At 48.6% G+C, this 12,161-nt stretch overlaps 1 protein-coding gene and 1 long non-coding RNA gene across 3 annotated transcripts; one reads left to right on the top strand and one right to left on the bottom strand.

Moving 5' to 3' along the window:
* Positions 1-1,042: 1,042 nt before the first annotated feature.
* LOC123062820 (probable carboxylesterase 16) lies at positions 1,043-4,898 on the bottom strand. Its single transcript, XM_044486492.1, has 2 exons — positions 3,699-4,898; positions 1,043-1,941 (listed from the first exon to the last, which is right to left on the bottom strand). The coding sequence occupies exons 1-2, from the start codon at positions 4,382-4,384 to the stop codon at positions 1,401-1,403; spliced, it is 1,227 nt and encodes a 408-aa protein (XP_044342427.1). The 5' UTR covers positions 4,385-4,898; the 3' UTR covers positions 1,043-1,400.
* A 1,417-nt stretch (positions 4,899-6,315) lies between these two features.
* On the top strand, positions 6,316-9,658 carry LOC123062819 (uncharacterized). Of its 2 annotated transcripts, XR_006429894.1 has the most exons (5): positions 6,316-6,956; positions 7,538-8,029; positions 8,120-8,197; positions 8,285-8,335; positions 9,000-9,658. It is a non-coding gene; the product is annotated as an uncharacterized lncRNA (long non-coding RNA). The 2 variants fall into 2 exon arrangements; XR_006429893.1 differs by having other exon boundaries at positions 6,318-8,029.
* The last annotated feature ends 2,503 nt before the right edge of the window (positions 9,659-12,161 follow it).

The following is a 12,161-nucleotide window of genomic DNA, read 5'->3' as shown; positions in this document are numbered from 1 at the left end:
CCCGCGCCCTTGCCGACCTTCTTCGCCGCCGGCCAGGATCGCGCTATGCCCGGAGTGCGGGCCATCGCGGCGGGGGCAGCCGGATTTCCGCCCTGCACGACCACGTTGTCCTACCGCTTGCGGACAGGCGTGACGTTTGCTTGGGCGACGACGGCGGGGCCAACATGGCCGGCGACAAGATCCGCCCGAGGGGAAGGAGCGTGCACGACCTCGATGGTGACGGGGGACAGCATGGGGTCATCCATGGCGGCGAGGGATGGCCGGGGAGGAAGCACCGGAGCGTGCTTAGGCGGGGCAATGGTAGCGGAGGGTGGGGGAGCGAGAACGGGCGCGCGGAAATGTCCCTCCCGCCAAATCTCGCTGTGGATAGGGGTTCAGCTCGGGTCGACCTCCCAGCCCGTGAAGATAGAGGTTGGGGGAGAAGATTTGCCGCGCCCCGCAAAAATACTTACGGGCCGGGACGAGATGCGGGGTTTGATCGGGCAGGTTTTTCCGTCCCGACCCGCAATTTGGTGGTTATTTTGCAGGTCGGGGCGGGATGCGGGGTCTGCTAGAGTTGCTCTAAGAAGACAACTGCAACTAGCCCATGAAGTTTGATTGCTGTGGAGACTGTTTTTTCAGATAAACAGTTCATGCTGATTTCGCATCGTCCTTTTTTCACATGATTAAACATCTTCATTTGATTATTGTTAACCCACTCTCAGGATTTCAACTATGTGGCGTATTGCTTTTTAACTACCAGTTTTCTTTAGGTGAAAAGGAACATGGACAATGATTCAACAATAAGTTAGCAGATACTTGGATGAGAAACTTAAGCCTGGAATATGTTAGTGTCAGCATGAAGCATGTCTTTCTACAGGTTTCACTTTAAAGCCTTGCAACATCAAAGTCGATACTTTTAAGGAAATGCGTAGCAAGCACACAAAGATAACTCTCATTTAATCAGAAACTCAGATAATTATGTTATAAAGTCAAAACACAGTGACATTTCAAGGCAAACCAAGTAGGAAGGCACTAGAGCAACAAGGTTGACAATGTTGGATGGTATAAATTATTCACGTGTTATGGCATGCCACCAACAGCTTTGGGTGATAATTCTTTTCTCAAAAATTGGTGATTTCGAGACCCGGCAATTCAATACTTCACAAAGGGTACAAAAGGAATGAAAGAATTGAGCTCTATGAGGCGGAAGAGCATCTGTCTTTGAGTTCAGTCTACAATTTGCACACTACATTCTTCCACAAGGATCATCAATAAAGGGGAAAGGTACTCAGCACTCACATTACGCCTAACTGGTTCCTCGCCTTTTAACTTGCAGTGCCTCCCATCACCAGGTGAAAAAGAATGCACCGATGCTTCCCGTAAAGACTCTATTTCACAACGCTGACCTTTTGCTACAGCTAATACGAGAACTCGTGCCCTCTCAGGGATATGTATTTCTTCATCCATATGGCAATATCTTCGGCACAGGCCTGGGCCTGTGGTGTCTTAAGGAACACATCGAGTGTTGCAAACTCATGGACGGTATCTTTGTAGTCGAGGACTGGCGCGTCCACATTTACCTTGCGGAGTTCCTCGGAGTAAGCAATTGCTCTGTCTCTCATACAGTCGTGTTCCGCAACGATTGTCAAGGTTGGGGGCATGCATTTCAATGGGGGGCCTCCTCTGCCAGGGGCCAGGGGGTTGGCAGCAGGATGGTCCAAGCTGAACTCTTTCTCTGATAAAAGTAGTCTCCAGGCAAGTAAGCATGTGGATTTGTCGTAGAAGTATGAGTTCGCAAGCCTTATTTCCGAGTGTGTTGGAACACTTCCTGTGAAGAAGGGATACATCAGAACCTGTGCTACGACCTTGACTGGGTCAAATTGCTTTGCATCTTCCACCGCTTTCCTAGTGACAAAATCAGCAATGTTGGCACCACAGCTTACACCAAGTAGGACACATCTGCTCCAAGGAAAAGACGGATGATCTGGTCAAACTCCAGCAACACAAATGTACAACAGTTAAAACAAAAGGATTTACAATAAATTACTAGATATATTCTTTTGTCTCTTATAGGTAGAAGGCAAGAACCATTTAATGATGTTAGCACGTATGCAGCTATTCTATTTCAAATTAAATTGAAGTGGGCACTTAATCTGTTGAGGGGTCTAAACTCAGGTAGGTGTGATACACCAAGCAACCAAGGTTTGAGATGATGACAGTCCATCAATATATACATCACATTTAAGAGATCACGGACATAATAAAAAGGCATGAGAAAGGTACTAATTTCACCAGGTTCTACTGAAATCGTAGTTAAAATAAAATCTTCATTATAGGTAATGGAGCAGACCAGCATAAGTTTTAACTGATCTATTCAATCCAACAGTTCAGTGCAATTGAATTTCATTAATAAGTTAGGTAAACAAACGTGACCAATAAAGAATCCCAGAATCAGTAATATGAAAATTGCATGCCTTCACTAGTGTTCAAGGTCATTGGACTGTGGTGACATCATTAGCAGTTATTTACTCAACATATAGTACCTACCGAAATATAGAGCTTTGTTGAAAACATGTGCCCTAGAAAATTTCACAAAGAAAAGGTCTTTCCACATGCCAACGGTCAAGCAAATCTTGTAAAGTTGCATTGACATCTTCAAAATGTCAACATCATTAGGAGCATGTAATCCTGGTGAACTAAATCAACTAATATTTGGATATTTGATGCTTCTATGTTGTGAGCCTGTGTACCCAATCAGAGTCCACACAAAAAGCTAAGGTACATGCAAATGGTAAGATATAACAGAAAGTGCACACCATATGATAAGTGAGTATAACTGTCAGCTTGTAAACATTGAATCTTCCCCGGTCAACATACTCATGAGCTCTAAACCTGCTTCCAGTAAGAAATTGCAACTCGAGGGGAAATGTCGTACTCATGGTCTCCAAACCACTGCTAGTCAGAAATGGCAACTCGCAGGGAAATGACATACTCATGAGCTCTCTCTAAACCTGCTGTTAGTCAGAAATGGCAACCCAAGGGGAAATGACATACTCGTGAGCTCTCTCTAAACCTGCTGCTAGTCCAAAATGGCAACCGACAGGGAAATGACATACTCATGAGCTCTCTCTAAACCTGCTGCTAGTCAGAAATGGCAACCCAAGGGGAAATGACATACTCGTGAGCTCTCTCTAAACCTGCTGCTAGTCCGAAATGGCAACCGACAGGGAAATGACATACTCATGAGCTCTCTCTAAACCTGCTGCTAGTCCGAAATGGCAACCCACGGGGAAATGGCATACTCATGAGCTCTCTCTAAACCTGCTGCTAGTCAGAATGGCATCTCACAGGGAAATGACATACTCATGAGCTCTCTCTAAACCTGCTGCTAGCCAGAATGGCATCTCACAGGGAAATTACCATCTCCATATTTGAAACAATAACAGATCGAATAGACTAGTGAACTATATCTTCATCGTTTTGACATGTTCACTTAACTAGCGCAATTCTCGTTTGCAGTTTTTGAAACAATGCTGGTGAATCACAAACAAGAACTTCCATTGAAGAAATGAAACAAAAATTCCTATCGCTTGACTTGCCCGCTTTTGGGCAACTTCACACTGCAGTATTATGTTCCTTGGCCATTTAGTAAAGTAGAAAAGTAGCAAATAGTGCAATTACAAACGAGAGATCATAGAACCTGAATTAAATTATACCTTGCCGGATCGCCATGCGCAGCGATCCATGGCTCGACGGTGGAGGCGCCGAACGTGTCCACCCCGCCCCCAACCTTGCTCATCATGGCGAGATTGGCCTGCTTGGCGATCCACCTGAGCACCCTGACCCCGTCATCAAAGGCGGCGGGGTAGCGGCTCTCGGGCGCGAGCCTGTAGCCGACGGCGACGACGATGGCGTCGCAGAACTTGGCGACCCTGCGGCAGAAGGCGTCGTTGGAGGCGGAGCAGTTGCTCCCGGTGACGAAGCCGCCGCCGTGGAACTGCACGACGATGGGCAGCCGGCGGCGCGCGGAGGCGGCGGCCCGCGGGGAGGAGACGGCGTGCGGGAGGTAGCCCCGGTAGGGCGCGCCCGCCTGGCCGGCGGCGGGGTCGCTGGCGCGGCGCGGGTGGAGGAGGTGCGGGTGGTGCGGCGGCGGCGTGGGCAGGAAGATGCGGACGGAGAGCGCCGAGTTGGGGTCGATGTGGAGGTCCTTGGAGGCGACCCCGTCGGCCGCGGAGAAGGCCGGGTTGGCCGGCGCCGTGGCCTCGTCGGCGCGGCAGGAGACCCCGAAGGAGCCCGCGTCGCCGTCCCCGTCGGCCGCGGCGGCGGCGGCGAGCGACTGCAGGCGGTGGCGCAGCAGCAGCTTGAAGAAGACGCTGTAGATCTTCACGCCCACGCTCGGCATGGCTCGCCCGCTCCCGCCGCCGGTCACCGCCCGGATCCGCGCATCACAGGGAGAGGTAAACGGGGCGGCGCCCGGATCCGCTCGATCGCCGCTGGAGGAGGTCGGAGCTGGTGGAGGCGCGATTGGAATCGGGTGCGGAGAGGGTTGGATTGGATTGGATCGGCTCGGCTCGGCGCGGTGTTGGAGTGGTTGGGGCGGGGGAAAGCAACCGCGATTGGTAGGGTGGCGCTCCTATCCGGGCGGATGATGGCAGCGCGGCAGCGTGGTGCGGTGTGGTGTGGTGGTGTGGTACGGGAAACAGGAGGAAGGGGAGGAAGGATGGAGAGGGCGGTGGGTGAGGGAGGGAGAAGCAAGCGAGGGAGGGAGGAAGGAAAAGACGGGGAAGCGATGGGGATTTTTGGATGGAGGCAGGCAGGCGTCGGCCCCTTCCCGAACGTGAGCACGGTCTCTCTCGCCCTCGCCCCCCTGCGCCTGTGCTGTGCTGTGCTGTGCTGTGCGTTGGTCGTTCAAATTCAAACCCCGCCTGGTGGTACAGTAGCAGATTTTTCTTCCCCTCCTTGCGAGGTGGTGCTGGTGGTGGTACTAGTACTAGTCTAGTTCTCACATTTCGCCTGGCGGAGCGAGTGCTATGGTGGTATTATTCGGCAGGGTTTTTTTTAACTCCGATAACGTGGAGTGCATTAAACGGTGCAGGGTACGATGCCTGTCTACTACTACTCCCAGATTCCATCGGTTCACGTGAAAGCGCCTCCCAAGCTGGTGCGTGCGTGTCCCCGCCCAAGCACTTCTTTATGTCAAACAATTGTTCCAGCAATTGGGTCTTGCCCCTTCGTTTTTTCCTCCTCTGTTGTGTTCCAGCAATTGGGCCGTTGCGAACAGGAAACCGTTCCAGCAATCCGGCGTGCAATTCCGTTGGAGCAGACCCAGATGGCTTTCTGGAAGGTACGTATAAAAATCCTCGTCCAGCAACGGTCAACGCCGGATTGCACGCCGGCGCATCCATCAGCTGAGAACAACCAGATATGTGTATGTATATCTCCGTCCGCCGTCGCAAAGATCGCGAGTCCCCATCGATCGGTTTCCTGTTCCTGAAACCGTGTGGCGTCCCGCGGCACGGCACGGCGCGTGCGCACGTACATATAGGGCCTCGCCGTTCCGTTCGCTGGCTGGCTGCCGGAACGGTTCAACGGAGCGCATGGGCACCAGCTCCGCATCGGTCGCAGGAAACACGCCCACGCGCTGCAATTTCGCGACCGCATCGTACATCGGGCGGGCAGGCGCCTCGACGGCGTTGGAAGCCCGCATCGGCCCGGTCCGGCGCGCCAGTCACGGAGAGCGTGCGCGTGCCCGCGTACGTACGTTACGTATGTGAGATCGGCGCGTGGGCGATCGTGGCGGCGGCAGCGGCGACGCTCGGCACGGGCCGTGCACGGATCTGCAAGGGTGCAACTGCGAACGTCGGTGCCAAGGTTTTCTTATGTATAGTACATGCCCTGCACGTCGCGCGCCGTGAGCAGGAACCCAACATGCATAACCCTGATGAGTGGTTATTCTCGTGCGTACGTTGTTGAAATTCAAAGGCACCCACTAGGTGAGTTCTTTTTTTTTCTTTTTTCTTTTTTTGTAAACACATGTATGGTTAGATGGTTAGGAGGACAGTGATACCCACTAGATGTTCATCTGATATCTATTACCACTATAAAAGTACGAGAGGGCGGAGAACCAAATCATCCTATCCATCCAAACCTGCAATCTAATGGTCTATATCCCTCAAACATACTAAACGCGTTTTATGCTTTAATTACCCATCATGCCATTATCTTAATTAATTATTCATCATGTCATTATCTTAATTAATTACCCATCATGTCATTGGGTTAACATCATCGGAACACGTCCCGTCAAAAAAAAATCCTCACGACGTCTCTGCCCTCTCGCGACCACGCCTCCAGGGCAGTTATGGCCACCGCCCCACACCTCGCCCCACCTCTTTCCCAGATCCTCCCCGCCAGCCACCACCCTCGACCTGTGCCTCCGCCGCCGGACCGCCGCGCCCCCGCTCCAGGCGCTCGGGCCGCCCCGTCCACGCGCCGCCCGGGCCGCCGCGCCCTCCCTGCCTTTCCTCACGCTTCCTCCCCCCGCCGCCGCCGCTCCCTCTTCCGCGGGTCGCCGTGCTCCCTCTCTGTAGCCACGGCCACTCGCTCCACCAGACGCTCGATGCCCATGTGGCGCTGCTGTCGCACGCGGCGGCAAAGGGTTCCACGGCGGAGACATGGAAGAAGGATGGCGGGGGTGGGGCCATTGCCATAGATGAGCGCAGCCCCGAGCAGATCCGATTAGGATCCTTCTCTCCATCTCACTCTCTTTGTGCCTTCTCCCCTCTCTGCTCTCCCGTCTCTCTCAATCTGCAGCAAGGCGTCGCGGGCTCGCGGCTGTGACGCCGGCGGCGTAAGGGCCTGCGGCGGCGGTAGACGATCCAGATTGAGAAGGTCACATGAGTTTGCCAGCAGCACCCATCTGTGTATGCTCAATTACCTATCAGTAAAGATATACATATCATTTGGTGGAATATGTAAGTAGACCTTCTGTGTATGCTCGATTACCTCTTGTATTGAATTTTCTGAAATTTTGGATCGATCAACATGTGATCAGTGGTCAGATGTAAAACTTGGCCTTACTATCAGGTTGCATGTAAGAGGTACAATTACTTGATTATCAATGCGTACTTTTCAGAAGCTTCACTAACAAGTGCAAATATGTAGTCTGGAACCATCCCTGAAAAATTATTGGTAGCCCAGGTTTAGAAGCATTTAAATATCTTTTCCAATTGTTGTAAACTCACCAAAGCTCAGGAGCGGAACTCCCTTACCTGGAAGCATCCTTGCCGATGAAAGAACACTATGCTGAAATATTTACCTACTAACTATCATACTAAGAAAAAACGTCATTGATTAGTTCTTAGATTCTGGAAGGGCCTATTTGAATTATTTAAGAACAATGCTTCATACTAAGAAATTAGGCCGTTCATAAGATATTATTTCCTGGAAGGATTTATTTGATTGATATAAGATAAAAAATATTGCAAGCACCCAATACTTGTTTTTCCTAAATCATTGTACAGACTGCTAATTCCAGATTTGAATATCCTCCCAGCTGAGGAGCAATCGTATCACAAGGATGCACATGCAGAACAAGCCCGGTTGTCAAAGGTTCAAATACTGTGTACTTAATGAGTTGTATTTTGTGAATCCTTATTACTGTGTTTCATGAATCTAGACAATGATAATACTAATCCAGACTTTGTCGGTATGGATGATGTTGTAGCCGCAATTGAGCCTCCACCTCCTATGTTTTTTGAAGGGCTTGGGAATGACACTAATAAAGTGGATGTGCAAGCTCAAACCAACGAGGTTACGATGTGATTAATTTCTTAGAAGTTCATATATGTTCTGCTTCGTGTCATCTTTAGTGCTTCAAGGGCAAACGGCTAGATTCAATTTGGAGCATCGCGGGAAGGAGCAGGCAGCAGCGCCAATACACTGAGGGTGGAGCAGCAGAGTCACCTGATCTACCAGTATGTCTGATTGATGCTGCCCACTGCTCCATCAGCTTGCATCCAGCATCTCTAAATTAGCATTATGTCAGGTAAATACAGATAATGAGTACTGCAGCCATGAACCTGTTGAGTTGGTATTTGATCCCATCTTCATGCACATGATAGTCCCACCTTTGCAGGTTCTCGATATATTTGCAATGGATTAAACAATGGGCCTCTCTTGATTCACACATGTTCACATTTCAAGCTATTTGATGGTAAATCTTGAATTTTATTTTCTTATATTTTTTAGCGGATTAATTAGAACTGATTTGGTTTCTGATTTGTTTGGGCGAGTGCAACAGCTTGCGAAGCTTTACCACTAATCCACATCTTCTTTGCTCAAGTAATTCAAGGTATGTTTCATTGCTCATTTAGGATGGCTGCTGAACCTCTTTGCGAACCAAGGAAGAAGTTCTCTATACAAAAATAACTTAGTTCTACATTGAAATTTTCACATATGGATAATTCAGTAACAAAAAAATTTGATTAATCGAGTTGGGAGATGTCACACAACACCATTTGCTCATAATTGTTATCTATTTGATCCTCGTGGCAGTCCTATATGTCATGAATAATTGAGTCATATGTTGATGCATATAGGCCAGTTCTTTTCGGCGATTCTCCCAGAATCGCCCCCCTCCCCAGCTTCTTCAAGAATCGCCACTTCATATTTTTTTACAATCCTATCTAGTTAAGGTCTAATTAGCTAGGATTGTGAAAAACATAAGGAGTGATAATTCTGGGAGAAGCTACGGAGGGGGGCGATTCTGGTAGAATCGCCCAAAAGAACTGGCCCATAGTTTGACTGTGCACTTGCACGTGTGCAACGTTCCAAAAGGATAATTCATAACCTAGCAATTTTAGATATCTATGAACTTCAGTATGTGCCATCACGGTCTCAACAGGATATGGTACTCTGTTTTGATTTTTATCAAAACCTAATTATCAATTTATATATGTGCGTACAATCTTTAACCATTGTAGCTGACGATCTTTAACGTGTTTCATCATCTGTAGGCTGTGCAATGTGAGATAATCATGTATGGTGTTACCGAATGGGCTGGAAAGTTTCTAAATTATGAGCTCTGCATGATTAAGCGGCGTCGGGACCTGTACTTCATTTATTGCAGAGCAAGAAAGGAACATCAAAGAAGCTGTTAAAATGGATGGGAGAATTTGCTAAAACATGTTTACCTATTTTTTTAAATATTAAGTGTATTCTAGAAAGAAAATAATTGTATGTTTCATGGAGTAACAAATCAGGAACTGTGCAGGTATGTGTTCATCTTGATGGGAGTTTGTCCGAGATGCTGGGCGAGGGGATTGTTTCCGCACTGCATGTATCCAAGTGTTTAGGGATGCCTTTTGCGAACAAATTTAGTTTTTTTTGAGCGAGCAAATTGATACTTTTTTTATGAATGTATTCGAGTGGGTGAAATACTCCCCATTTGTCTCGAGAGGTCCTGGTGTGGAAGCTTAGCACTGGGTTTGTCATTATTGAGGCAAGAATAGCTTGAATAGTTTGCAGTGCGTAATGCATCATGTGTAGAAAAAGATAGTTATATTTGTATAGAGTAAATTACAAGGTTTGAGGTATTTGAAAAAAAAATACTTTGTTGTACAATGCGATCTTTTGTGCTTGTTATTATAAGTTGGAGTAAATTTGTATTAGTTAATACTCCCTCCGTTCCTAAATATTTGTCTTTCTAGGCATTTCAACAAGTGACTACATACGGAGCAAAATGAATGAATCTACACTCTAAAATATGTCTACATACATCCGTATGTAGTAGTCATTTGAAATGTCTAGAAAGACAAGTATTTAGGAACGGAGGGAGTATAATGTACGATGACTGCCACGTTTGACTAATTTTATGTTAATTTAGACGTGCGTTGCACGTGCACATTTACTAGTAAGGTCAGGGTGTGCGTGTGTGCATTCATAGGAGAGAGTGCATACGCGTATATATGAGCGTCTGCGTGTGAGTTCTTTTTTTTTGTAATGTACGAGTACTAGTACTAGTTTCACATTTGACATGCAAATATGATCCAAAATGTGTTTCCATTTCTGCAGGCAACTAAACTCCAGAACGGACCGGCATGTGCCGATCCTGCGCACAAGGACTCCATCATTTCACGAGAGTTGGCAATGCAGGCGCAGTATTCATTTGTAACTCGATCCGAGTGAGTTTGCGGGTCACGCATTCCACGTTTGGTGGTTCAGCTGGAGCTTATCTAGTTCCTGTGATCAGATTAAATTCTCGTGCATAACGGTCAATGCCAGAACATCGGGGGAGAACACAGAGAGAAGAACCATCTCTCCGTTCATGCCTCGCCAAGATCGTGACTGGCTAATCGGTCTGTGTCGACCCAGACCCGGGGGCTGATGTCGGGCTAGGAGTGGAAGAAAAAAGCGTCTTCACTTCTTCTACTGTGGGTGGTGCGTTGAGAAGAGGATGGTTGGTGGTGGCTTGGGATATGGATGTCAGGATGGCGACCCCAAAGGATAGAGTACATGGTTGGTTTTTCAGCAGGCTCCGTGATGTCGGGGTGGCGGCCCCGAAGGGTGGGCTACATGGTTGGTTTTTCAGCAGGCTCCGTGATGGTGATGGTGACTTCACCTCTTGGTTGTGTAGGCGGCAAGGCGTGTAGTGGCGGGAGGTGTTGGCCTATCCTCTTCTTCTAGGTGTGGCGGTGCCTAGATCTGGTGTGATTAGGCTGACCTTCCTCATGGTGCTGGTCAGGGTGCCATTTGGTGGTGCACGCAAGTTTTTGAGCAAAAACTTCACGCTTTTGGTGTCGACAATGATGACGTCAGTGGGTGCCGCTTTCTTTCTGAAGGCGCTGTCATGGGCTTCGTCCTTGTACCAGGGCTTCGGGTGAAAACCCTTGTCTGTATATTCGGACTCAACAGTGTCGACACTTAGTGTCGTCGCCTTTCTAAAGGCGTTGCCTGAGAGCTCAGGCATCTTTGGTTGGGCCTTGGTGTAGTGTTAGGCTCGTTTTATGCTTCTTGTTGTATTTTGTCGGTCTTCCCGGCAAAATTTCAAATGATGAGGTCGAAGATTGGAGGGCAAAGGCAATGTACATTCTCTTAAGTAGCAAGAGGAATCAAGTCAAAGCTAGTGAAATAGATGACGAGATTAGCAAGATCTTGAGCAAAAATGAAGAATAAAACTTTTGATTTAGTTCGCGAGGCTAATTCTATCTAGACGTGATAAAAAAATTATCAATAACTCACATTTCTATGTAATGTAGTTAGAAATTGCGTGTTCATGTTGGAAAGAGAACTATTTCGACAACAATGCCTTTTACATCATCAGAGAGTGCCAGTAAACTATAAACAACAATGCCTCTTCTTATTTGTACGACAACACTGACTCCCAAAACGAACCCTTACGCATGACTCTGGAGACCACCCTCCCGTGCCTCCAGAGGTGACAAGGCCTTTGTGCCACCAAACCCTGGGTCACCATACCCCCGGGCAATATCCACACATACATAGCCTTACGCGTGACTCTGGAGACCACCCACCCGTGCCTCCAAAGGTGAAATGGCCTTTGTGCCACCAAACCTCGGGTCACCATGCCTCTGGGCAATATCCACACACACACATAGCCTTACGCGTGACTCTTGAGACCCCCCTCCCGTGCCTCCAGAGGTGAAATGGTCTTTGTGCCACCAAACCCTGGGTCACCATGCCTCCGGGCAATATCCACACACACATACCAAGAACGCCTCAACCGTGGCTAGCTCCTACGCACATGTGACTTCACATGCTTCAAACCCGTGCCTCCGCAGGCAATATACCAATGCCTTCGTAGCATACACACATGTGAATGCACTCACAAACCAAGCTCGTAAACAGACGTGACTGCAATTACTTCAAACCCGTGACTTCAGCACAACCTGGTATATAAAAATTAAATAAGTAGGTTCCCTCGCGCCGGAGGCGCCGTGCCACACCACGACCAACACACACTTCGACCTATGGCCCCCTTCAAGATGTTTATGAAAAATTGAACGAGCCGAAGGCGAGCCGGAGGTTCCCTCGCGCCGGAGGCGCCGTGCCACACGACGACGTACAACGCGCCGCATGAACCAGCACGCCGCACGACCAACACACTGCACGACCAACACACACTTCGACCTATGCCCCCCCTTCAAGATGTTTATGAA

The sequence above is a fragment of the Triticum aestivum genome, chromosome 3A (genome assembly GCF_018294505.1).
Source record: "Triticum aestivum cultivar Chinese Spring chromosome 3A, IWGSC CS RefSeq v2.1, whole genome shotgun sequence".
NCBI lineage: Eukaryota > Viridiplantae > Streptophyta > Magnoliopsida > Poales > Poaceae > Triticum > Triticum aestivum.
The sequence above is the reverse complement of the archived record's forward strand: the minus strand, read 5'-3'. Positions and strand labels throughout refer to the sequence as shown.

Coding starts and splice junctions, on each gene's coding strand:
- LOC123062820 (XM_044486492.1), bottom strand. CDS start 4,384: ATGCCGAGCGTGGGCGTGAAGATCTACAGCGTCTTCTTCAAGCTGCTG. Junction 1,942..3,698: donor GCGCATGGCGATCCGGCAAG/GTATAATTTAAT, acceptor TCCTTGGAGCAG/ATGTGTCCTACTTGGTGTAA.